At 41.6% G+C, this 27,774-nt stretch overlaps 3 protein-coding genes across 4 annotated transcripts in view; 2 read left to right on the top strand and 1 right to left on the bottom strand.

The window, feature by feature from the left end:
- The window catches only part of LOC135106415 (maltase-glucoamylase-like), a 90,190-nt gene extending 75,286 nt beyond the window's left edge, over positions 1-14,904 (top strand). Inside the window, exons 15-19 of the mRNA XM_064015413.1 lie at positions 7,954-8,083; positions 8,430-8,591; positions 9,109-9,257; positions 14,149-14,281; positions 14,534-14,904. Coding sequence (XP_063871483.1) covers positions 7,954-8,083; positions 8,430-8,591; positions 9,109-9,257; positions 14,149-14,281; positions 14,534-14,752 — 793 coding nt within the window. The 3' untranslated portion in view covers positions 14,753-14,904. The remainder of the gene's footprint in view (positions 1-7,953; positions 8,084-8,429; positions 8,592-9,108; positions 9,258-14,148; positions 14,282-14,533) is intronic.
- Positions 14,905-15,283: 379 nt separating this feature from the next.
- LOC135106163 (gamma-aminobutyric acid receptor subunit beta-like) lies at positions 15,284-20,493 on the bottom strand. The gene is made up of 7 exons (XM_064014953.1): positions 18,930-20,493; positions 18,636-18,814; positions 18,355-18,515; positions 17,703-17,856; positions 17,139-17,256; positions 16,829-17,002; positions 15,284-16,166 (listed from the first exon to the last, which is right to left on the bottom strand). Exons 1-7 carry the CDS (start codon positions 19,911-19,913, stop codon positions 15,717-15,719), a joined length of 2,220 nt encoding a protein of 739 aa, XP_063871023.1. The 5' UTR covers positions 19,914-20,493; the 3' UTR covers positions 15,284-15,716.
- Positions 20,494-21,800: 1,307 nt separating this feature from the next.
- Positions 21,801-27,774, top strand: part of LOC135106416 (intraflagellar transport protein 70A-like) — a 17,565-nt gene continuing 11,591 nt past the window's right edge. Inside the window, exons 1-4 of one of the 2 annotated variants that reach the window (XM_064015415.1) lie at positions 21,801-22,196; positions 22,381-22,477; positions 23,626-23,691; positions 26,159-26,302. In XM_064015415.1, the coding sequence (XP_063871485.1) occupies positions 22,418-22,477; positions 23,626-23,691; positions 26,159-26,302 (270 nt within the window). In that variant the 5' untranslated portion in view covers positions 21,801-22,196; positions 22,381-22,417. Of the gene's footprint in view, positions 22,197-22,375; positions 22,478-23,625; positions 23,692-26,158; positions 26,303-27,774 lie in introns of both variants that reach the window. The other variant, XM_064015414.1, reaches the window with a different exon arrangement.

Consider the following 27,774-nt stretch of genomic DNA (forward strand, 5'->3'; position numbering starts at 1 on the left):
TCTACGTCCAAGCAAGGGTCCACAAGGATTTGTGGAAGGGAGTTAACAGTGGACAAGGGTATTAGGTGGAGGAAGTGACGGTTTTGCCAATACACATGGCCGCTGGGGAGACGAACCTCGATGTCCCGTGTTCTGCCATGGCCCATCACTACGCCAACCTTGTCCCACCGACGTGAGGTCGGATCCTGGATGCGACCTATTGGCCAACGCTTAGCCTGGGAAGGGGCAGGCGTGTAAGTTGTACAGGGCCGTCACTTGGCCTGCACGAGTGGCAGCACAGTGGTCCTGTTGAAATGCCTGCCATTCATGTGAGAAGGGTTCTGGGTGAGCAGTCAGGCATGAACGCAGTGGATGGCCATAAAGTATCTGTGCTGGGGAGCGTCCTGTGAAATTCAGGGTATTTCGAAGCTCCAGCAGTCCCCGATCGAAGGCTTCACAGTCGACGTTGTCGGAGTGGCTAGTTTTCTGGATCAAGTGTTTCACAGACTTGACTGCCGCCTCAGCGTGACCGTTAGATTGGGGGTAATGTGGTGACGATATCACATGGTACACGCCCCAATGCTCCATAAACTTCTGAAAGTCCGAACTAGTGAACTGGGGTCCGCCATTTGTGCGTAGGCAGAGGGAAACATCAACTTCTCTGAAGTATTGTCAAAACATTGGGATATTGCGGGGGGTGGTGTTATCACATCCACAAGGCATGACGACAGGCCACCCCAAGAGTCGGTCCGCAATTACCAGGAATGACTTCCCTGCCACAGAGAAAAAGTCCGCGGATACTGACTCGAAGGGGCTGGTTGGGTGATTGTCCAACATCAGGGATTCTTGTTGCTGGCTAGGCAGAAGGACCTGGCATGACTCGCACGCTTCCATGGTGTTGAGGATATCGGAGTCAATACCCAGCCAGAAGGCCCGTCGCTTCGTGTCCTCCACACCCTTATAACTATCATGCAGGCGAACCAGGATGCGGCAGCAGAGGACGATAGAAACTACATCTCCCTGGCTAGCTCTCGGTCAGCAGAGATTGTCCCCCAGCTTCCAGTAGGGCAGCACTGAGTTGGGTAGGTTGTACCGGTTGGATGGGAATCCAGAGGTCACGCACTGTAGGAAGTGAGAGTACACAGGGTCATCAGTCGCAGCGGTCCGAAATTTTCATAGGGTCCAATCGGTGTCATGACATGAAGAGTGGTGGTGGCACTGACGGTGTTGACGCTCACGAGAGCCCGAAGGTGGGCTGTGGCGTCAGCACAGATGTTTTCGTCCTCAGGTGTGGGGTGGTCAACTGGGGCTCTGGACAACACGTCAAGGATACAGAGGTGTTTACCAGCACGCCACATGGCTGTGAACAAGTAAGGTGAGAGCTTTTCCTTCTGACGCTGGAGATGGGTGCTCTCTACAGCGTCTAGGGTATGGTGGTTAAGCATCGGAATCAGAGGCCTGTGGTCGGTCATCAGGGTAAAGTGTTGCAGATCGATCAGGTATGGTTGACACTTTGACATGGCCCAGATGGCAGTGAGGAGCTCTGGCTCAATGGTAGCGTATCGGGTCTCAGCATCGGTGAGAAAACATGACCCACATCGAATTTAGCGTAGGCGTCCTCAGCCATGATCCTGGAGCAGAGCATATCCAACACTGTAGAGGCATGAGATGTCTGTCTGCAGGATGACTGGTAGGGCTGGGTCAAATGATGCAAGAACAGGAGGGCTGAGGAGTGTGAGCTTGACAGGTCAGAAGACCTCATCGTGATCTATCGTCCAGAAGAATGACTGTTTAGGGCTCATCAGGGAGCATAGAGGCTGGGCAACAGAAGCAATGTCTGGGATAAATTCAGCTAGCTGATTTACCAGGCCCTGAAGGAGCGAAGGTCCGTCAGGTTGGAAGGTGTCTGGAAGTCCAGGATGGCCTTGACCTTATCGGCATCCACAGCAATGCCCTCACTTGAGAGGTTATACCGCAGAAGGCAACACTAGAGGAGGCGACCACGAACTTCTCTTTATTGAGCGTGATACCATGCTTGTGACACCTAATGAGCATTTGGTGAATTCTCTGGAGATGGGTGGAGTAGTCCTTGTCAAAGAGGAGTATGTCGTCGATGACCTTCATGCTGTTCTCCATACCCTGGAGTGCCTGGCCACTACGAAGGCAGAAGAGGTTTCCGGTGGCAGCGAATCCCATGGGGCCTCGGCAGTGGAAAAAAACATCCGTACGGGATGCTGAAGGTAATCACTCGCCGGTTGTCCTCAGCGAGCTCCATCTGGCAATAACCACAGAGGGCGTCTGCAGTGGTAAAGTAACAGGCAGATAGGCTGACACTGCAGATGGCATTGAAGGGCGTCGGTGAAGGATGGGTCAGACGGGAGACCTGACTATTAAGTTTGGTAAGGTCAACGGTGATCTGGGCTCCTTGATGCTTGGTAACAACGACAAGAGAGTGACACCATTCTGACGGATCGTCACCAGCAGGTTGGATGATTCTCTGCTGTATCATGGAATCAAGTTCCTCCTTTACTTGACTCTGGAAATCGAAAGGAATTTGTCAAGGTGTGTGGATTGCGAAGGGAACAGCGTCCTTTTGCAAGTGGATTCTCATGGGTTTGCCCGCCATGGGCCTGAGTGGGGCTGTTTTGAGGTCCTCCTTAGGGACGAGCACGTCCTTGAATTCACAGAGGACGTATTCTCTTGCTGCTGCAGAGGGCATGATGGCTGGGAGGGTTGGCTCCTCACATCAGAGAACATGTGAGATTTCCAAAATAGGTTTTGAGAAGTTTGGAGGGATGATGGCCAACTCCAGACGTTGTCCATATGAAAGCAGTGGGGTTTGAACTCCCTCGTGCACCTGGATATGGGCGAGGCATGACTTCTTACCCAGGTGGAGGGTAGTGGCAAACGACCTTAACGTGGGTGACATCGGAGAACCATCTGTTGTGAAAGTGGTGGTGGCATGGGTGGAGACTGTTTTTGGGGGATCTGGAGGAGGTCCAGATGCCATATACCAACCACAGTGACATCCGCACCTGTGTCAGGTAACATGAGGAGCCGTAAAGTGACGTCGCCGACCGTGATGCTAACACAGATGGGTTTGGGTGTCTTGGTGTAGTGTGACGTTGCTGAGTCCACGCGGTGGCAGCTGCTCTGCCCTGGTAGCGACCACCGCGAGGAGGGGGAGGTCTTATTTATGGCTGAGGAACTTTTATGTCTGGCATCCTCCGTCTGCTTTGAATGACATTTGTCGTAGTGGCCACTGTGACTATAATGACAGCACATAGCATTTTTTGCAGGGCAGTTGGCCGTTTTCGCCCAGTGGCCCCTGCGATTGCATTTACAACAGGCACCGTCGGCAGCAGGACATTGGCCTTGGCGGTGTCGACTGGCACAGGCTGAAGGTGTACCTTGCTGTCCTGGTGTGGTGGTCTTCTCACGGAGCTTGTTCTTCCTATGAGAGATAGGGGTACAAAGCCGGCTTGGAGGAGACTGGATGGCAGAGGCAGTGCTGCGTGTAGCCTCATATGAACGGCAACATGACAACATGTCCTGCAACGTTGCACTCGAGTCCATGGAGATCAGGCGGTGAATCAACTCCTCTTCTTTCACGCCCATCAGGAAAATCATTTTAAGTTGGGTGTCGGCAAACGCTTGAGGGTTCTCTGAACAGAGGTCGACTTCTTCTGCAAGGTTCGTCATACGACCGTAAAACTCAGAAAAAGTTTCTCCGTTGGCCTGTTTGCAACAAAGGAGTTGGCGGCGGCGGAGGGCAGGGTTGCGGACGTCTCTGATGTGCTCCTGTAGGCAATCCAAAACGGCCTCCACTTGAAAGTTTGTGCCAAATTTTGGGACCTGAGGAGGTATTTTGCTGATTTTCCTTGGAATGATTACTGCTTCCGTGTCAGAGACCCGTCTTTGTGTGCTGAGCGCATAACAGACGTGATAGTGTCTGGCATGGAGGCGTACATTCCTCACTCTTTCTCTCGTCCTAAACCTTCTAAACCTTGGTTTAACACAGCTTGTTCTCGTGCTATACATGATAAAGAGGTGGCCCACAGAAGGTACTTAAGCCTTCCATCACCAGAATCTCATGCACTTTATATTTCTGTCCGGAACCATGCCAAGTCTGTTCTCCAACTAGCCAAAAACTCCTTCATTAACAGAAAATGTCAAAACCTTTCAAGATCTAACTCCCCTCGTGATTTCTGGCATCTAGCCAAAAATATCTCCAATAACTTTGCTTCTTCTTCTTTCCCTCCTCTACTTCAACCAGATGGCACCACTGCTATCACATCTATTTCTAAAGCTGAACTCTTAGCTCAAACCTTTGCTAAAAACTCCACCTTGGACGATTCTGGGCTTGTTCCTCCCTCTCCTCCACCCTCTGACTACTTCATGCCACGTATTAAAATTCTTCGCAATGATGTTTTCCATGCCCTCGCTGGCCTAAACCCTCGGAAGGCTTATGGACCTGATGGGGTCCCTCCTATTGTTCTCCGAAACTGTGCCTCCGTGCTTGCACCTTGCCTAGTCAAACTCTTTCAGCTCTGTCTGTCAACATCTACCTTTCCTTCTTGCTGGAAGTTTGCCTACATTCAACCTGTTCCTAAAAAGGGTGACCGCTCTAATCCCTCAAACTACCGTCCTATTGCTTTAATTTCCTGTTTATCTAAAGTTTTTTAATCTATCCTCAACAGGAAGATTCTTAAACATCTATCACTTCACAACCTTCTATCTGATCGCCAGTATGGGTTCCGTCAAGGCCGCTCTACTGGTGATCTTCTGGCTTTCCTTACTGAGTCTTGGTCATCCTCTTTTAGAGACTTTGGTGAAACTTTTGCTGTTGCCTTGGACATATCAAAAGCTTTTGATAGAGTCTGGCACAAAGCTTTGATTTCCAAACTACCCTCCTACGGTTTCTATCCTTCTCTCTGTAACTTCATCTGAAGTTTCCTTTCTGACCGTTCTATTGCTGCTGTGGTAGACGGTCACTGTTCTTCTCCTAAATCTATTAACAGTGGTGTTCCTCAGGGTTCTGTCCTGTCACCCATTCTCTTCTTATTATTCATTAATGATCTTCTAAACCAAACTTCTTGTCCTATCCACTCCTATGCTGATGATACCACCCTGCACTTTTCCACGTCTTTTCATAGACGTCCAACCCTTCAGGAGGTAAACATATCACGCAGGGAAGCCACAGAACGCCTGACTTCTGATCTTTCTAAAATTTCTGATTGGGGCAGAGCAAACTTGGTATTGTTCAATGCCTCAAAAACTCAATTCCTCCATCTATCAACTCGACACAAACTTCCAGACAACTATCCCCTCTTCTTCAATGACACTCAACTGTCCCCCTCTTCTACACTGAACATCCTCGGTCTGTCCTTTACTTATAATCTGAACTGGAAACTTCACATCTCATCTCTAGCTAAAACAGCTTCTATGAAGTTAGGTGTTCTGAGACGTCTCCGCCAGTTTTTCTCACCCCCTCAGCTGCTAACTCTGTACAAGGGCCTTATCCGTCCATGTATGGAGTATGCTTCACATGTCTGGGGGGGGGTTCCACTGATACTGCTCTTCTAGACAGGGTGGAATCAAAAGCTTTTCGTCTCATCAACTCCTCTCCTCTAACTGACTGTCTTCAGCCCCTCTCTCACCGCCGCAATGTTGCATATCTAGTTGTCTTCTACCGCTATTTTCATGCCAACTGCTCTTCTGATCTTGCTAACTGCATGCCTCCCCTCCTTCCACGGCCTCGCTGCACAAGACTTTCTTCTTTCTCTCACCCCTATTCTGTCACCTCTCTAACGCAAGAGTTAACCAGTATTCTCAATCATTCATCCCATTCTCTGGTAAACTCTGGAACTCCCTGCCTGCTTCTGTATTTCCACCTTCCTATGACTTGAATTCCTTCAAGAGGGAGGTTTCAAGACACTTATCCACCAATTTTTGACTACTGCTTTGACCCTTTTATGGACTGGCATTTCAGTGGGCATTTTTTTTACTAGATTTTTGTTGCCCTTGGCCAGTATCCTTCCTACATAAAAAAAAAATGCATATCTATTTATCTATGTATCTATTCATCTATCTATCTATCTATCTATCTATCTATCTATCTATCTATCTATCTATCTATCTATCTATATATATATATATATATATATATATATATATATATATATATATATATATATATATATATATATATATATATATATATATATATATATATATATATATATATCGTGCCGCCATGATTTGCTGTGGCGAGTGATATATTGCTATAAATTATTATGTGTTTTCAATATGTGTTCACGAGAGTTTTTCCTACGTAATTTAATGAAATATTTCAGCATTCAATGAACAACTGTTGAAAATAAGGAGCATAAGTAAAACATGTTATAATTTTTAACATCCTCACAGTTCAATTCGTCGTCGCATAACCATTTTCCTTTTTGTTTTGTCAAGTTTTTTTCAATACATCTTGATTCTAGAGTCACTGCTGAGTTTGATGGTGTCAACTAAAACTGGCTATCCCGTATATGAAGCGAGTTAAGGCATATAACATAGAAACATTTCTCACTCAAGCATGCAAAATGTGGCTTTACGTGAGTGCTAGCGAGACAGCTGTGCAGCCAATCAGCGAGTTTACAAACTCGCTTTCGGCGCCAAGAATCTAGCTTAAGTGAACGGACTAATGCATGTCATTACATGTATGCGGACAGCATTGTAGTCATCTCCAATAAATGAGCGAGTATAACACCAATATAAGTATGGTTGGGCGGGCATTTTTGTTGTGACGTCATCACAACACAGCGCACCACCTCCTCGGTTTGGGTAGCCTGAGTCACCCGAGCGGGCAATCCGCACCACACAAAGAGAGCGTTCAGTTGAGAATTGGGTGAAACGAGTGGCCCAGCTGAGCGCACTACAGATTTCTCGACACAGAAGACAAATTCTTCACAAGATCTTTACCAAACCCTCCACAAAGAAAGAAAAACAACAGATGGCTTCTGATTGCACATCATCTCTAAAACAGCATCAGCATAAATGCTTTCACCCATGCCGACAAGCTCAAATGCCCAACTCAAGCACATTATCAGGAAGCGAGAAGTGGAGAATTGCAATGCTTATGAGTACATCACTGCATGCGCACATGAGAAGCCGTCCTTGAGGCGGTACCGCGACCTGGCTGACAAGAAACCACCAGATTACGTCGCTCTCGGAATGCACACCTGCAGGCAACTACAGACTTCTTACTCATGATTGCGAATGGGATACAGATTTATGTGGGAGGTGATACACCAGCCAGAGGAGGACATCCATGACGGGGTCACAACTTATGACTATATAATGACCCACACTGGAAAAATGTTCTGTACTGAGTGCGGGCTGTGTAGTGTGAGCAATAAACATACTTAACGCCACTACATCATGGACTGTGTTAACCTACAGAAATTTCGGAAAACTGGTATGTGCAATATGTCTCCCATGGTGAACCACTTCGCTGACCCATTAGCCTTTAGACAAGTAAAGGCTGCCTACCCCAAGTTCCTCCAACCTAGGTAGTGAGTGAACAAAATGAACACTGACATTTTGTTATAATAATATTATCATCATCATTAGTATTATTATCTTCAATATTTTAACTGATTATTCTTTAGATAAGTAAAGGCTGCCTACTCCAAGTCCTTCCAGCTAGGTAGTGAGTGAGCAAAGTGAACACTGATATTATATTATAATAATATTATCATTATCATTACTATTATTATCTTTAATATTTTATTGTCATTATTTTATTCTTATGCTTATTAGTAATGCTATTGTTATTGCTGTTATTATATGTATTTATGGTACCTCCGGACTGGGGGGGGATGCCGAATCATGCACGGTGTCTTCATAACAATCCTTCTGTTGGTTGACATGTAGTTGATTTCAACAATAAAATATTGAATCTAATTTAACTGGCAGCCGTAATCACAACACAATGGGCACGAGTGACCAGGATCCTGGCATGTGGCCTGAGGTGGCAGAGATCTCACGCTACATTCTGGGCGTCCGCTACAGATACTTGCCCTACCTGTACGCTCTCTTCCACACGGTATGATTTTTTTACTTTTTTTTTTTTTTTTCATAATATAAAATCGCAGAGACATTTACTTTTTTTTTTTTTTTTGTCAAATAACATTTAATCCTAGCATGCATTTTGCGAGCATGATCTTTAAGCCCTCACCGGGCAGGTGAAACGAACCGTCATGAGTTCTGTACCGAATTCAAGACTGTAATCCATTACACAACGTTTCAGAAGGAAATAAGTATGATACAGCATCCCTCCTCCTTCCACACCGACTTGAACTATTCAAATAGGAGGACTGCTAGAGTACATCTATCTATAACGAGTATGTGAGGCCGTTCCACCTGCTGAGCCCGTTTCGTTCTCTCCTCAGGCACACATGCACGGAGCCACGGTTATTAGGCCACTCCTTAACGTTTTCCCTGACGATCTCGTTGCCCGGGACGTTGACGACCAGTTCTTGTGGGGCAATGGACTGATGGTGGCTCCTGTTCTCAAGCAGGGCGCCGTGTCCAGGGACGTGTACTTCCCACAGGTGAGTAACAAACACACATACTCTCAGAAAAAGGGGGCGGGGGTTTATCCACAGGCACACAATTAAGGCACAGAGAAGGGACAAAACAGGTAGCGACAGGCAACTACAAAAAACTGAAGCTATTCAAGAAGATATGAAATGAAAGAGAGTAGAAACTGTAAAAAATAAAAAAGTAAATAAAAACAAATGTCTTTCCTGAAACACTAAAGGATACAGAAGACGAGACAAACACAAAGGTAAGGAGAAAGTAATATCATGATTACCAACTTTATTATTTCATTTAAGGACAACTACACTTTGCACTTCGTCCTGGTATATGCCTTGCAGCAAAATTATCATTATTTATGTATTTATGATCACAGTGTGATGTACTGTCTGGAACCTGCTCCAATATTCAATCACGTGCAGTTTTTTGGTATCAAATGCACCACAACCACACTTTCAACCACCACCACCACTACCACCACCACCACCATTACCACGTTCACACACTCCCCTCCCTTCCTCTCCTGGCCAGGGCAAGTGGTACAACCTGCTGGAGGGGAGTCTGGCAGCCACAGGCCCCGCCACTCACAGTATAGACGCGCCCCTTGAGGTCATCCCGCTGTACGTGCGTGGGGGCGTCATCCTCCCCTTCCAGGAACCTTCCATCAACACCGTGGACAGGTGATCCCCAAAGAAATTTCCTCTTCTCCTCACCTCTCTCTCTCTCTCTCTCTCTCTCTCTCTCTCTCTCTCTCTCTCTCTCTCTCTCTCTCTCTCTCTCTCTCTCTCTCTCTCTCTCATCATATTCTTTTCACTTAAGAGTTTCTGTTTTCTCTCGCTCTTCTATTACAATTCAACATGCTTGCATTATCTTCTTATTTTCTTTATTCCATCCATCAGTCATTTTATTTATTCATCATCATTATTATTATTATTATTATTATTATTATTATTATTATTATTATTATTATTATTATTATTATTATTATCATTATTATTATTATTATTATTATTATTATTATTATTATTATTATTATTATTATTATTATTATCATTATTATTATTATTATTATTATTATTATTATTATTATTATTATTATCATCATTGTTATCACCATCATCATCATCATCATCGTCATCATCATTATCATTATTATTATTGTTGTAATTGCTGTTATCATAATTACTATTATTACATATATTTTTACCATTATACAGTAGGGTACCCGACAACGAACATGATTCGTTCCAATGTAGCATTACTTATGGCAAATTTGCGTTATGGCGACCGAAGAATCTATGGGAGAAAATTAATTAGTTCCAGGGAACCAGAAAATAATATAAAAAAAAATTTCCACAGTTCCCGAAAAAAAATGCATCAAAATAAGTACATCTGCATCTGAGATGACACAACAGTTATATACAGTACCCTCCCGAGTTTCACACCTAGTCCTAACATTCTTACCATCCCAAGTTTCGCGCTGCTTTGACGAATACAGGTCAGATTTTACTTACTGTCGGCGTCACGCATATGCATACAGTAAACCGCATAAGTCGGAGCCGTCTCTCTCTCTCTCTCTCTCTCTCTCTCTCTCTCTCTCTCTCTCTCTCTCTCTCTCTCTCTCTCTCTCTCTCTCTCTCTCTCTCTCTCTCTCTCTCTTTGAAAGTAAGGACAATCCTCAGGATTGCTAAATAGAATGAGATTGACTGAGAATGAAAATGGAATTACGTATACGAGAGTGAGAAAGAGTGAGAAAGGATAAAACGAAAATGACATAAAATGAATGAGGGGGAGAGAGAGAGCCAGTCCCTAGTTCCTAGTCCCTTATCTCTGATAGATTAGCAGGAGGAGGCAGTAGGCACCTGCCGAAACGATAATTACTTCCAGTGAGGTCTAAAGCAATGGATCAGGGAGTGCTGTGAACTTATCATTAAATCCAGCTGTGACCTCACTGAACGTTTCTCTTTGTGTCTCACAATACAAGGGGGCAGTCACAGCCTGCCCTCTAAAGACAACTTTCTTCCTTCACACAAAACTACAAGCACCTAATTACGCACACACACACCCTTCACTCAAAATTCAAAATCATGGCGACTCCTACACCAGCCTCGGAATCCCCCAGGTCGGACTGCTCTTTTGGTATCGACCTTAAGTGTCTTGACACCCCCCCTCAACTTTTTCTTTATTAATCTCTGCAACATTCACGGTCTTAGATCTAATTTTTAATCTGTAGAACATCACCTCTCTTCTAATAAACCTCATCTTTTCCTCACTGAAACACAGGTGTCTGAGGCAACTGACAGTAGCCCCTTTTCTGTTCCCTCCTACTTTCTCTATCCTAATTTGCGATCCAAAGCTGGCTGTTGCATCTATGTGCGCAATGGCTTAACCTGATCTTGTGCCCACACTCTTGAATTTTCTGAGTTTTCCACCATCTGGCTACGACTACAGAGTTACTCTCAAACTAAATTTATCTGTGTTGTATACCTCTCACCTAACTCCTCTGACTATAAGAAATTCTTTGACTACTTAACTTCCAAAGTGGAGCACATTCTGACTCTCTTCCCTTTTGCGGAGATCTCCATTCTTGGAGACTTCAATGTTCACCACCAGCTTTGGCTTTCCTCTCCCTTTACTGACGATCCTAGTGAACTAGCTTTTAACTTTGCCATCCTCCATGACCAAGAGCAATTGGTGCAACATCCTACTCGTATTCCTGATCGTCTTGGAGATACGCCTAACATTCTTGACCTTTTTTCCTAACCTCTAATCCTTCTGCTTATGCTGTTACCCTCTCCTCTGTTGGGCTCCTCCGATCACAATCTCATATCTGTATCTTGTCCTATCGCTTCAATCCCTCCTCAGGACCCCTCTAAACGAAGGTGCCTCTGGCGTTTTGCCTCTGCTAGTTGGGGGGACCTGAGGAGGTATTTTGCTGATTTTCCTTGGAATGACTACTTCCGTGACAGAGATCTGTCTCTGTGTGCCGAGCGCATAACAGAGGTGACAGTGTCTGGCATGGAGGCGTAGATCCCTCACTCTTTTTCTCGACCTAAACCTTCCAAATCTTGGTTTAACACAGTCTGTTCTTGTGCTATACATGATAGAGAGGTGTCCCACAAAAGGTACTTGAGCCTTCCATCACCAGAATTTCATGCACTTTATATTTCTGCCCAGAACCATGCCAAGTCTGTTCTCCAACTAGCCAGAAACTCCTTCATTAATAGATAATGTCAAAATCTTTCAAGATCTAACTCCCCTCGTGACTTCTGGCATCTAGCCAAAAAACACCTCCAATAACTTTGCTTCTTCTTTCCCTCCTTTATTTCAACTAGTTGGCACCACTGCTACCACATCTATCTCTAAACCTGAACTCTTCGCTCAGACCTTTGCTAAAAACTCTACCTTGGACGATTCAAGGCTTGTTCCTCCCTCTCCTCCACCCTCTGACTACTTCATGCTATTAAAATTCTTCTCAATGGTGTTTTCCTTGCCCTCGCTGGCCTAAACCCTCGGAAGGCTTATGGACCTGATGGGGTTCCTCCTATTGTTCTCCGAAACTGTGCCTCTGTGATCGCACCTTGCCTAGTCAAACTCTATCAACTTTGTCTGTCAACATTCACCTTTCCTTCTTGCTGAAAGTTTGCCGATATTCAGCCTGTTCCTAAAAAGGGTGACCGTTCTAATCTCTCAAGCTACAATCCTATTACTTTAATTTCCTGCCTATCTAAAGTTTTTTAATCTATCTTCAACAGGAAGATTCTTAAACATCTATCACTTCACAACCTTTTATTTGATCGCCAGTATGGGTTCCGTCAAGGCAACTCTACTGGTGATTTTCTGGCTTTCCCTACTGAGTCTTGGTCATTTTCTTTTAGGAATTTTGGTGAAACTTTTGCTGTTGCCTTAGACTCTATCAAAAGCTTTTGATAGAGTCTGGCACAACGCTTTGATTCCCAAACTTCCCTCCTACAGCTTCTGTCCTTCTCTCTCTATAACTTCATCTCAAGTTACTTCCTGACCGTTCTGTTGCTGCTGCAGTAGACGGTCACTGTTCTTCTCCTAAATTCATTAACATTGATGTTCCTCAGGGTTCTGTCTTGTCACCCACTCTTTTCCTATTATTCATCAATGATCTTTTAAACCAAACTTCTTGCCCTGTCCACTACTAAGCTGAAGATACCACCCTGCACTTTTCCACATCTTTTCACAGATGTCTAATCCTTCAGGAAGTAAACAGTTCACACAGGGAAGCCACAGAACGCATGACTTCCAATCCTTCTAAAATTTCTGATTGGGGCAGAGTAAACTTAGTATTGTTCAATGCCTCAAAAACTCAATTCCTCCATCTATCAACTCGACACAACCTTCCAGACGGCTATCCCCTCTTCTTCATTGACACTCAGTTGGCCCCCTCTTCTACACTGATCATCCTCGGTCTGTCCTTTTCTTATAATCTAAACTGGAAATTTCACATCTCATCTCTAGCTAAAACAGCTTCTATGAAGTTAGGTGTTCTGAGACGTCTCCGCCAGTTTTTGTCACCCCTCTCCCCAGCTGCTAACTCTGTACAAGGGCCTTATCTGTCCATGTATGGAGTATGCTTCACATGTCTGGGGGATTCCACTCATACCGCTCTTTTAGACAGGGTGGAATCAAAAGCTTTTCATCTTATCAACTCCTTTCCTCTAACTGACTGTCTTCAGCCTCTTTCTCATCACTGGAATGTTGCACCTCTTGCTATCTTCTACCACTATTTTCATGCTAACTGCTCTTCTGATCTTGCTAACTGCATACCTCCCCTCCTCCTGCGGCCTCACTGCACAAGACTTTCTTCTTCTCTCACCTCTATTATGTCCACCTCTTTAATACAAGAGCTAACCAGTATTCCCAATCGTTCATCCCTTTCTCTGGTAAACTCTGGAACTCCTTTCCTGCTTCTGTATTTCCACTTTCCTATGACTTGAACTCCTTCAAGAAGGAGGTTTCTAGACACCTATCCTTCAGTTTTTTACTACCACTTCGGACCCTATTCAGGACCGTCATCTCAGTGTTTTTTTTCTTTTATTAAATTTTTGTTTCCCTTGGCCGGTGTCCCTCCTATATAAGTGATAGGGAAAGAGATGTGAGACAAGATGAAAGAAGGGAGAGGAAAGAAAAAAAGGGAGGAAGGGACAGGCGGCGGATAGGTGAGCAGCAGCTCGTACAGCTGATGAGTTAGTCTTGCAAGTTTTAGTTTGTTATTCCGATTAAATCCTTATGAAAATTTCAGTGGTCGCACGAATGGCAAGTTCGTCTTACCAGTTTTGGTTCGTTATTTCAATTAAATATCTATCAAAATTCCAGTGCTCGCACAAGTGATGAGTTCATTATGCCAGTTTTGGCTCGTTATTCCAATTAAATATTAAATTTCAGTGCGCTATTGCAGTTGTATGTTATAACGATCGTGCGTTGTCGCGTACCTGACAGTAATTATTAATATTATTATTATTATTATTATTATTATTATTATTATTATTATTATTATTATTATTCTCATAATTCACAACACGTTCGGTTGTAACTCAACAGCCGACAAAACCCCTTTGGCCTGACAGTGGCGCTGGACGCTTCTGGTGAGGCGTTTGGTGAGATCTTCTGGGACAGTGGCGACGGGGAGCACAGCATGGGAGAGAGTTACATGTGCAAGCTGCAGTACGTCGGCGTAAGTATTGGGTATTCAAGGATCCCCATGTGTTACAACAGTGGCATAAAGCTTACGTCGCTATGAATGGTATTTCTTCTGGTCTTTGAGGAGGAAGAAAGCGTCTTATTTATCCTGCAAGGATTATATTGCCATGCTTCTTGGGCTTGTGAGTCACTTGACTCTTCAATTACTTCACAGGAAATGCCTCTTTTTCTGTGGGTTTTTATTTTTTTCTCTTATCTCTTTATGGTGTATTCCTTGGTTCCTCAGAATGAGCTCACGTCATTCATCAAACATGGAGAGGATGTGGTGGTAGGACTCAAATTTGAAGTTATCAGCATCTATGGCGCTTCAAGCAACCCGACAGCCATCACGGTGAACGGTGCCAGCCTTTCTGAATCTGACTGGACGTTCAGCGAGGATGTAGAGGTGCTGACCATCAGACTCAGCGCGCATCTTGGCGAGCCTCTCAGTGTTGTCATCTCCTAGGGCGGTACCTCCTCTTCTGAGTCTTGCTCGTCTCTAGAAGAGGCACTTTATTTTTCTTTGATTATCTTGAGAGATCATAAAATTTGGTTCCACATGTACTCCAGAACACACACAAACACACACACACATGTGATAATGAGACAAGAAAACTACACCACAACAGCTAACACAATATATATTCTGTAGACACTTACGACACACAACATTGCAGTGCAAGCAAACACAAAAATCGATATATCCATTATATATATATATATATATATATATATATATATATATATATATATATATATATATATATATATATATATATATATATATATATATATATATATATATATATATATATATATATATATATATATATATATATATATATATATATATATATATATATATATATATATATATATATATATATATATATATATATATATATATATATATATATATATATATATATATATATATATATATATATATATATATATATATATATATATATATATATATATATATTCTTTCATTCCATGTGATTGGAAGAATACTAAAACTTTCATATACTCAAAATAAAGAACGAATTCAAGCCATACATGTTTTATATCTTCTTCCTTGGTCATGTTTGAAATAGCAGATAAACTTACGTTACGCCGTGCTATTGTGCGTCCCATGACCTCGTTATGGTCCAAATTTATAGCAGTCAATTAATTTGTATTTATTTATTTATCTATCTATTTTCCATAGCATTGGTATTACGAAACAATATACGATGCTGTTCCACCTTATGATACTTCTCTTTCCTTGCCTTGCATTCTAAGTATTCTAAGTACTTATCTACATGCAATAAGAAAACGCCGGACTGATCACAAAATTTAAAGGAGACAAAAACACTGAAAACGGAATGAATGCAGTGATAAACCAAGTGAAGTACTCATGCAGTGAAAAATCAACTTGTCGAAGAAACCTAGAGCGTAGTGTAAGCCGCCAGCCAATAGGTGACGTTGAATACCACAAACACGAACGCCACGAAGATCCGTCCAAATTTTTTCATCCCTACCATAGTCAGACGAATCTTTGGCCTCATCCTTCCCTTGGCTGCAACTGAAAGAATGTCCTTGCCCTTCGGCGGCCACCCGAATCTGGTATTTGTATAAGGAAAACTACGGAAACGTTGAATAGCCTTGGAGGGCCGCAGCAGGTCTTTAGTGACGGGAGTGTGTGTGTTGCTTTGTGTCATTTGCCCGATCCTAGACACCATCGCGACGTCCCCTCTTCCTGACTCCTGGGCCTCCGCGAACTGAAGGAGGTCTATGATGATGTGAAAGACGATTATGAGGAAGTTTGAGGAGATGCAAAAAAGGAGCCACACGTCCACAAGCTTGAAATTAGATGATTTTGGGAGAGATGTGGCCACCTGTGGGAAGCAAGGAACCAGTGGGAAGGTGATAGCTTGTTTATCTTCATGCACACTGTGAATGATATTGTTAAAACACACGCACACAATCAGCGTGTAATATCATCTACCAAATTCTTTTTACACTTTTTTTCGTCAGCAGGGTATGGGAATACGTATATTAACAAAGTGGCGAAAGTTTTGTCCAAGGTGTACATTTGTACAATTAATTTAATCTAAATTAAATGCACACTGTGAATGATATTGTTAAAACACACGCGCACGCAGTCAGCGTGTAATATCATCCACCAAATTCTTTTGACACTTTTTTTTTTTTTTTTTGTCAGCAGGGTATTTGTATGGGAATACGTATATTAACAAAGTGGTGAAAGTTTTGTCCAAGGTGTAGATTTGTACAATTAGTTTAATCTAAATTATCATTTCTCTTAATATTGTATAACTGGCTATGAATAATGTGCCGTTCTCGTTAATGTAAATAACATTGCTGAGTCGCTTCGGAGCAATCGTTGTGGAAAGTACATGACCTTTATTTAAAAAAAAAAAAAAAACGAGTCTGTTTCAAACATTGTTCGAATAGTTTTACTATGTTCATAAAAAAATAATATAGCGAAAAACATATTTTGAAATACCACTGTCTTCAAGCATCAGTGACATCTACAAACCTGATTGGAGATGGTAGCGAGGACGAGAAGCGTAGTGAGGGATGTCATCACCGGCACCTCAAAGTTATCTGTGAGGAAGAAGAGGGTCAAGTATCCCACGATGGCCATGATGAGCGAGGGCAGATAGATGTTAATGATCGCGTACCCGAAGCGACGGGAAAGAGGGACGCGTACCTGTGAGCCGTGCAAGTGGTTTGTTTAATTTACAAAGAAACCCAGTAGAACAATCATAAAGTATAAAAGTAAAGCATATAGTGAAAATGGCAGATCTAAAGGGAATGGCGTGACTTGAAAAATAAATAAATAAAACCTTAAGAATGCCGTTCTCATCATCACTGCTGTCACTGACGATGGTGACCTCGCCCACCGTGTATTCCAGCAGCAGGTGGCTTCCTTTGTACCTCACCCAGCTGGTTTCTCTATCCCACCTGGCGACAAAAAAAAATAAATAATAAATAAACGTATTTTGCCACGTAGTGAAAAAGATAAACAACCTGGATGGTACATTTATTACAATCACTATCATTTCTTTATCACTGACAGCCATCAAGTATATAAATAGAATGGCTCAGCACTACAGCCGCTACACTCTCAGCTGATAACTATCTGAGCGCCCTTATCGGTAAGCTTATTTTCATTCTGTGATTCCCATACCCATGGTTGCGACTAAAATGAGGGCCACTAGGATGTTTCTGAGGATCGCTGCACGGTCTCAGAAATTATAGGTAAATTATACATAAGTGTAACACATCAAAATGATTGGTAATTAACACAACATGTACACGCACTTAGGGTCGCTACATTAGACAAAAATTATAATTTGGGTCGCAACTAAAAAAAAACAATTTTGTAACCAGTGAACTAGATGGTGCACCTGATGTTGTCACGGGCGGCGGAGGAGAGCTTGAAGAGCAGGAGGCAACTCTGGTGATCAAAGGGGTACCTGGTGAGGTCGAAGTCGCACGTGAAGGAGATGAGGTATTTGCGGTAACTGACAAGTGGGTTGCCCCACCCTGGGTACAGCAGCACTGAGGGAGACGTCTGTGAGTTGTTAAGCCTACCACCGCTCGCTTCACGTCATTACTCAGACGAGAAGATTGTGTGGTATCTATTAGTAACTATATCTACTTACTTTAGAAACGTGCAATTATTAAATGGGTGGATGTAGAGCACGAAATAAAAGAAGACAGTAGCAGCATCGTTAAATGACTATCCTGCCCAGGTAGCACTAAATGCTCTAAATGTTATGAATTCTAACTACATCACATACAGCCATCTTTTGTTTTGAGACTCTTGTATATACTATTTGAACACTTCGCATTAGTCTGTTTTAAGCCTTTCACTGGTCTCTCTCTCTCTCTCTCTCTCTCTCTCTCTCTCTCTCTCTCTCTCTCTCTCTCTCTCTCTCTCTCTCTCTCTCTCTCTCTCTCTCTCTCTCTGTCCATAATTTGACAGGTAGACATCATGACAAAATCTGAACCCATCCTGCAGCAATCCTTGAACCACGTGGGCCATGAACCACTAACCTTCCTGGGCGAGGGAAGGATCACTGCCGATGTTCCTAGTGTGCCTGAGAACGTTTGTGCGAGTGTGCTTGTCGATGACGGTGATTTCGTTTTCCACTGAGTTAGTAAAGGTCACCTGAGGGTACCACAACCCCGTCGGGTTGCTGTCCACCTGGTTTAGTCTGTAATGTGAACACTCATATTTAGCCACCTTGCCTTGGTGATTCAACATCATCCTTCTATATTCTATCGTGCATGACAGTGTTTCGAGATATGTGATGTAACACACAATAATGATTCACCCTAAGTCGGCCTTCAGGTTGATGTAGACGACACGAGATTCCATCCAAGAAAATGAAAAATTGAAGCCTACTTTGAGCACCATATTAGGAGTATCTACTTGGATGTTCTCAAGTGTCACCTCTGTCTTCACTCTAAGTGGTCCTGCATCTCCGTTTTCGGGACTCGGGGCCGTTGTACTCTGCAGAACGACGAGGGAAACGGTAAATGAGGATGAAAATATAAGTAATACATATTATTCTACGAATTTAAAGACAAGTTGAACAATTCCTTGTTAAATTACTTTAGTCACACACCTTGTAGTCCAAAGGCAGACGAATCATGCGGTACTGCGCTTCGTCACTGTTGTCCTGACAATCATACTGCAAGTTACATCGTTGGTACAAGGCCACGCACGTGCCATCGTCACAGGTGAACTGTCCGTTTTCACAAACAGTGAGCAAAAAAGGCCGTATAGTGCCTGGTTTCTTGCCACACACAGGATAGTGTAGTAGCCATTGTTGCCTTCCTACTGGGTAGTCATAATGCGCAGGCACCATCTCGGCTATAAATGCATTGGTGACGTTGTTCATCCACAACCAGCGACTCCCATTATGGTAGATAAGGAAGTCACCATAACCAATAAACACCCTGTTGTCTTTTTCAGTCTTCATCATGTAATTCGTATTGTGAGCGAATTCTTCACACGATCCGCGCAACGTGAAACTCACCTCTTCCGCTACGTTGCACGGCACGCATCTCTTCGATGTGCATCCGTCGTCTATCAAGCCGTCCACGTCCATGCCGCCACAGTTCTCATAAATAATGCCATTTGGCTCATCAAAGGCCCAAGGCAAGTCGTCAGCAGGCATTCCATTATGGCTAAACGTCCAGTTACCTTCCAGGTCTCGGTCCGTTACTCCTGCCCACAAGAGTGGGCAGTGTGGCCGAGACTCCTGTGTCATGAGATAAGTTCTTGCTACCTCGTCAATAGTAGGAGGTGTCCTTAAAACTCCTCCAATAGCTTTACACAAATAAGAACCTTCGGAATATCCCATGGCCTTGAACACTTGGAAGGTGAGCGGTGGATCACGATAACACAAATCTTGAGGATCAACATTGTATTCTATAACCTTATTTACTTCCCACTCAGCACGACTCCAAGCTATCGCGTTACCCTCTTGCGCTTCCTGGCATTTCCCTAGTGCCAGTAACTCCTCGAAGGTCAAGGTACGATTCCAAAGATTAAATTGAGTCACGTTTCCGATAAAGGAAATGCCAGGATACCACGATGGGTCCATGTAGCCCACAGTGAGTTCGCTAGCCCACTTTGGGTCAGTCTTTGTCAGTTCAACCTCTCCGACTGTCTTGCCGTCTAGATATGCGGTAATTAAATTATCCTTGTTGTTGTGAGTAATACAAGTCAAGTACCAGCGATGAGGCCGCAGCCAAGGGTCAAGTACAGGCAAGAAGCGGAACTGATAGGCAAATGCAACGCGGAGCGTCTCCGCTCTCACTTCTGAGAGAGAGAGAGAGAGAGAGAGAGAGAGAGAGAGAGAGAGAGAGAGAGAGAGAGAGATTTAACTATACTGTACAACCATGGTTAGAAAATAGGATGAAACAATATATTCAAGCAGTCCTTAAAGTGTACGTAAGTTCAACCCTTGCATAAATGGCATTCTCACCCAACTGAAGCAGTGGCCTTATAATGCCACTGTCTATCCTCATCACAACGTTGGTTCTGGCCAGCCTCTTGAACTGGAACTTGATGCACGCTGTGAAGTCGGTACCTGTGTACATGCCAGGTGACACAAGCCTGGCCCCTGCTCCAGCCATAGGGTCTGAGTTTGCTACACAATTTAACACCCGCAGTCCGTGTACAGCCCCTACAAAAAAAAAAAAAAAAAAAAAAAAAAAAAAAAAAAAAAAAAATATTCGCTTACCAAATAAAACAGGTTCCGTATTTTTACTCTTATAGAGGGTGCTTGCAAAGGTAAGAGGTGGTTATTCTGGTTCTCATTAATAATTTTCCATTGATAATGCAGAATCTTTATCATGTTATCAATGAATCATGAGAACATAAAAATTTCCCCTAGAGACTACTAAAAGTGACCGAAATAAGATTTCAAACTCTTTAAGAATGAGGTCTTTGAATACCATTTGTAGAACATTATTTTAGGCTCGCAACTCACCAGCAAAGAAACCCAGAATACCAGCCACTAGGATGAGGCGACTCATCTCAGCTGCGTAACGAGGCGGTCCAGCTCATTCAGTCATGAGGAAAATATAGTGTTTGAGGTTTCCTGCGTGAACAGCCTGCTTTGCTTACTTCAGCTCCGCCCACATATTTAAGTCTCACTCCCGGATCACGCAGGCGCAATTGAGGTTTTTTTTTGGTGCCTCCCACTGGTGCTTTTAAATTTGGACGACACCCAGTTCTCAATGATTTAAGCATTCCAGTCGGTAGCTATATGGCCGTGGCTTTGATCTATAATGCCTGTTTAGGAGACGATTTTTCAACACTACCGTTGAAACTTTATATTACCTTGTGCTTCTGGTTTATTTATTTTAAAATTATCTTTGAATTATCTTATCAGTCAATATTTTAACCAGATTGTTATTTTCGTCTTATTCACAAATTAAATATAGCCTGTTTGTTTGATATCTTGGTGAACATTATTATTATTTTTTTTTTTAGTAGTAGTAGTAGTAGTAGTAGTAGCAGTAGTAGTAGTTTTAATATTTTTAAGTAGATTCGCAAACTTGCTGTACACCATGGTCTATAGAATACAGTATTCATAGAATACTGTATTCTATAGACACTGATCATGGTGAGATGATGGTATTCCTATCTTTCTTTCACTCTTCTCACTTGTTTTAGATGAATTATAAATTATATAATTATAAATTCATCTAAATTTAAAGTGATAAAATTCCTGCTTATGATGTTAGTATGCCTAGGCGACGCCATATATTGAGGATGATAGTCAGCGCTGCAGATTGATAGGAGTAACGGAAAATATGAACTGCCTAACATCAAGTGCTGAAGCTCCCGATGACCCTACACCGTGGTGTTCACTCCCGGATTGTCGCCGTAGAGTACCACATACTATTTCCTAACATATTTTTCAGTAATCGATAGACAAATAAAGACCTTCTGACAGCTCGTTATTTGATAATTTAAGTGAAAACGATACAAATATGGATTCTTGATCACCATTTGGTGTCGCTTAGGTGGCTGCTATGACAGCATTGTGATACCAAGTAAGGTATAAAATGTAGATTCCTTGTGCGGTACCAAACAAGCAGAGCAGCACTCTACTTGTTAAAAAAAAATGTAACCTTCTAGGAAGGGTATTTATGTGTAACACTTGATTAAAATAACACCGAAGGTGCCGAAGCATAGCGCGCTCTGGTAACCATGGCAACGGTTTGTTTGCACCACATTATTCCCCATGCCGACAGAAACTGGACCGACCACAACTTCTGCTTACCAGCATTTACTCGAGGCAATCCATTATAATTCTTCTTCGTCATTGTGAAACACTGTCTACTAGGCCCATTCAATCCACTTTTATTGATAGGTATGTCTCTTACATTTTGACAGAAAAACTCAAACCAAAGTATTGTGTGCAGTAAGTAATTTGAGTTAGCTAAAATAAGTAGATACAAAACAAAACTGCAAAGGTTAATTTGTTACCTTAAACTAAACAATAGTAGTAGTAATAGTAGTTATTTTCTAAGGATTTGCCATTTCTTCCAGAATAGCAGGTTGCCATACAAGTAATCCACCGTGGCAGGGAAAATGATGCTTCAAAATATTCAGATTCGAGATGGGGAGTATACAAAGACCATATATTCCATGGTGAGTGTTATTGTAGTGCAAAGAAGGAAAACTAACTAAATAAGGTCCAAGAGAAAGGGGTGAGATTCTCTCTCTCTCTCTCTCTCTCTCTCTCTCTCTCTCTCTCTCTCTCTCTCTCTCTCTCTCTCTCTCTCTCTCTCTCTCTCTCTCTCTCTCTCTCTCTCTCTCTCTCTGTTTAACCTACAGCAAGTAGGATTAATACTCTCTGCTGTCATGCCAGTTATACTCTAAGGAGATATTTAATCATTTCCTTTGTAGACCATGCATTGCTGATTGAATATTTTTTCTCATTATAAGTATTGTTACATAGTCATAACTGTTCATTTAGTATTTGAAAGTCATAAAATGATAATAAATAAGTATTATGAGTTACTTAAAGCTCAAGAAAGGTCAAGTATTATCAAGGATTACATCATACATTTCAAGTTATTTTAAATAATGTTATCTTCTTTATACTGCGGCTCTTTTGTGTCATTTCACACATAATGACAATTTTTGTAATGGAGAAAATTAATGAGACAAAGATCAGTGAAAGGTAGATCTAGATGTATTGTTTTGTTGGTAGGCTTTCACATGTCCATTATTTCTTATTTAAATGACATGCATATACCTTAATTCCAATTGTTTTAAATCTCATTATACAACATTATAAAGTGATAATATAGCTCATGAAGAGCTTTCCTCCTTGGTCTCTCTCTCTATCTCTCTCATCTCTCTCTTCTTCTCTCTCTCTCTCTCTCTCTCTCTCTCTCTCTCTCTCTCTCTCTCTCTCTCTCTCTCTCTCTCTCTCTCTCTCTCTCTCTCTCTCTCTCTCTCTCTCTCTCTCTCTCTCTCTCTCTTCTCTTCTCTTCTCTTCTCTTCTCTTCTCAGCCCACAGCTCCACAGTACGAGTATGTTCTCCACAGTAGGTTTATGAACCCACAGTGACTCCCCACAGCCCCTCACCAATAAGTGTCACACACACACACACACACACACACACACACACACACACACACACACACACACACACACACACACACACACACACACACACACACACACACACACACACACACACCAAAAAAAAAAGTGAATGTGTGATCCGTGTCTTTTATTTTATTTTATTTTATTTTATTTATTTATTTATTTATTTTTTATTTTTTCAGATAAAGGAACAACGATATAGTGAAGCAGTGCAGATTCTGAACCATATCATTGAGTCCTATCCAAGTGTGAGTAAAGTGTTGTATTTTCATACAGTGCAGATTCTGAGCCACATCATTGAGTCCTATCCAGGTGTGAATTAATAAATGACTAAGGATATTGCACTTTCATACATATCACCAAGAATATTTGATTATTTCCCTGTGTGCTTCCAGTACCTCGTAGATATACATTTACTCTTCCATATCCATTAGGAATTTGTATAAATGATGTATATAGAAAACACATTTAATCTGATCATAATATTCATGTATGTGTGTATTTTCATCTGATGGACCACAATTTATGTCTTCAACAAGACAACAGTAAGTTGTAACTGAGAAATGGTTTTGTTCGTAATTGTGACCTGAGTGCATTTGCATGGCTGCACTTGCTCCTTACTGCAGCACAACAGCAAACACACACCTGTAAGAGCTGCCTTTCACCACTAAGCTTCTTGACCTGGGTTAACATTTCTAGACAAGATAACAGGTCTCTTCATTCAGAAATTGCTTTCTTATCTGTACATTATACAGAATTCAAAAATTTACAGTGACTGCATATGTTTTCCAAGCATCATTTGATTACACAGTGTTGAGTTTATTGATACATATTGGATGTCACTGCATATCTCATATCTACTGAATTATGCTATATATCAAGATATAGGCTACCTCTAACATGCATTTTTTTATGATAACTGCTAACACATACAGTAATAAACTTTATATAATGAAGTACTTTTGCCATCATGGCTAAAGCTTGTAAACAAACTTATTCTCACTGATGGGACATTCTTTAAACAAATTATTTGATGAAATTTATTATTTTACTATTACACATTATTACTTATTCACTAATGTAAAACAATTGAATATTAAGTAATTCATCCTTGTTGATATATGATGTATTTATATATGTACAGTACATATATGTGTAGTAAGTATTGGTTTAAATACATTTTGCTAAAATAAGTTATAGTTGTTAGACAATCAGATCTGATCTCTTTCCTGCCTTAAGGCTTGTTTTCACACTTGCAGAGTGAGACATCATGAAATGGGCTCTTGTCTTTTTAAGACACCTTCTCTATTTCTTAAGTAGTTACTCCATTATCTTATAGGTTACTAAAAATATTACTTCTGTGTCACCATAATTGGTAGTCATGCTGACATTCTGGAACAAAATTATCATGAATATCTGTTTATCTTAATTTCTAAAGGTGTTTTTATGTGGAACTGTTTACTGGTATACTTAAAAAAAAAGTTAGGTGCAGTTAATACTTACATTTTAAGATATATATTTGAGATGTCACATTCAAGTTATTCCATAGACTGTAAATAATTTGTCTAAACTTTACTTATGTTTACTTATAGATGTTCCTGAAAACACTCTCTCTCTCTCTCTCTCTCTCTCTCTCTCTCTCTCTCTCTCTCTCTCTCTCTCTCTCTCTCTCTCTCTCTCTCTCTCTCTCTCTCTCTCTCTCTCTCTCTCTCTCTCTCTCTCTCTCTCTCTCTCTCTCTCTCTCTCTCTCTCTCTCTCTCTCTCTCTCTCTCTCTCTCTCTCTCTCTCTCTCTCTCTCTCTCTCTCTCTCTCTCTCTCTCTCTCTCTCTCTCTCTCTCTCTCTCTCTCTCTCTCTCTCTCTCTCTCTCTCTCTCTCTCTCTCTCTCTCTCTCTCTCTCTCTCTCTCTCTCTCTCTCTCTCTCTCTCTCTCTCTCTCTCTCTCTCTCTCTCTCTCTCTCTCTCTCTCTCTCTCTCTCTCTCTCTCTCTCTCTCTCTCTCTCTCTCTCTCTCTCTCTCTCTCTCTCTCTCTCTCTCTCTCTCTCTCTCTCTCTCTCTCTCTCTCTCTCTCTCTCTCTCTCTCTCTCTCTCTCTCTCTCTCTCTCTCTCTCTCTCTCTCTCTCTCTCTCTCTCTCTCTCTCTCTCTCTCTCTCTCTCTCTCTCTCTCTCTCTCTCTCTCTCTCTCTCTCTCTCTCTCTCTCTCTCTCTCTCTCTCTCTCTCTCTCTCTCTCTCTCTCTCTCTCTCTCTCTCTCTCTCTCTCTCTCTCTCTCTCTCTCTCTCTCTCTCTCTCTCTCTCTCTCTCTCTCTCTCTCTCTCTCTCTCTCTCTCTCTCTCTCTCTCTCTCTCTCTCTCTCTCTCTCTCTCTCTCTCTCTCTCTCTCTCTCTCTCTCTCTCTCTCTCTCTCTCTCTCTCTCTCTCTCTCTCTCTCTCTCTCTCTCTCTCTCTCTCTGCAGCATCAATCTTATATGTATGTTTTTTTCATCTCATTCTCTTACATTCTCTTCAGGTAAACAAACCATCTTTTAGGGTGTTGAGTTTGATCTTTATAACTTCACAAATCATCTCTAAACAATTTAATATAAAATATTTATATTGATTGGATGTTTCTTTTATAGATGAATATTGGTCTGCAAAGGTTGAGAAAAGAGAAAATTTCAAAAGATATATATTACACCCTTTTGCCTGAGCATTAACAAGAAAATAATTACATATTTCAGTCCCGAGCTGCATTGTCTCTCCTCGCCTACTGTTATTTCTACATGCAAGACTTTGTCAATGCTGCTAACTGCTATGAACACCTCATGCTCCTCTTCCCTGACATTGAGGAGTACCGCATGTACTATGCCCAGTCACTTTATCAGGTAGGATAAACTTATGCAGTTTAAGTGTCTCCATTCTTGGAGACCTCAATGTTCATCACCAGCTTTGGCTTTCCTTTCCCTTAACTGACTATCCTGATGAACTAGCCTTTAACTTTGCTATCCTCCACAACCAAGAGTAACTGGTGCAACACCCTACTCATATTCCTGACCGTCTTGGAGAGACACCCAACATTCTTGACCTTTTCCTAACCTCTAATCTTGCTTAGGCTGTTCTCTGGTAAACTCTGGAACTCTCTACCTACTTCTGTATTTCCTCCTTCCTATGACTTCAACTCTTTCTAGAGGGAGGTTTCAAGACACTTATCCTTCAGTTTTCAATAATTATCTTGATATCTCTTTTGGGACTGGTACCTAAGTGGGATTTTTTTTTCAAGTTTTGTTTCCTTTGGCCATTGACCCACTTATGTAAAAAAAAATAAAAAAAATAAATAAATAAATATCAAAAAAATGTCAATTTTGTGTACTTCAAGTTACATAGTATTCAGTATTAAATAGATTCTTATAACCTCATTTTATTTTGCTTGCTCTTTGTAATATGGAAAATAATGTTAAGCAAATCTCAGTGAAGTGTCTATCAAATATCATGGGCAGGATTAAATACTGTAGATTCATGGTTGTCATTGCATAATGTTAGTGATCAACCTATCACTATGTAACATGATTTTTGTCTTTGACAAGCAAGTGTTATTTTCCAACTCTTTTCATTGGAAAATAGTAAAACATGTTTATTCCTGTCAGACTTTGCTTTTGTGGCTCTTAGAATGATTTTTCACCCCAAATAGCTAAATCTCTCCATTTTTCCAGATGCTGTCACAGAGAACTTCTTTGTTTTTGTCGATGAATTGACCACATATGTAGCAGAATGCATTTGGAGAATGATTGCAGCCTTTTGATGCAATTTCACCTCTTGTGATATGTCTTCTCAGGCAGTTAAAGTAGAACTGATTGGTGGTCTGCAAACCCCTACTTTTATATTGTCAAGCAGTACTCTAGAATATTCGTAGTCTTTCTAGTATGTGTTCCAGAATGTTCTCAATCTTTCTATAATATTCTTGAACCTACTTTAGAATATTCTGAATCATTCTAGAAAATTCTCGTAGGTTCTAGAAAATTCTTGATACTTTACATGTTTTCACTGTATTGTAGAAAGTTTTGGAATATTCTGGAAATGTTTACATGGAAAAGAATGTTCTAAAATGTTCTAGAAAATTCTAAAAGTGTCTGGTAGAACATTCTGAAAGATTCAAGGAGGTTTCTGAAATGTAAGCAAATTCTTCTAAATATGAGAAGTTTCTTGCTAGATCTGGTCAATTCAAGAATTATCTTATTAAAATAAACAATGTTGTATTCTTTCTTTCATTGTTTTAACTTATTTGCAACATTTCAAAAGCAATTAGATAAGCAATTGAGATTTTGCAAAGATCTTTACCAGATGTGAAAACCAACAGTAA

This window comes from Scylla paramamosain, chromosome 13 (genome assembly GCF_035594125.1).
Source record: "Scylla paramamosain isolate STU-SP2022 chromosome 13, ASM3559412v1, whole genome shotgun sequence".
Lineage (NCBI taxonomy): Eukaryota > Metazoa > Arthropoda > Malacostraca > Decapoda > Portunidae > Scylla > Scylla paramamosain.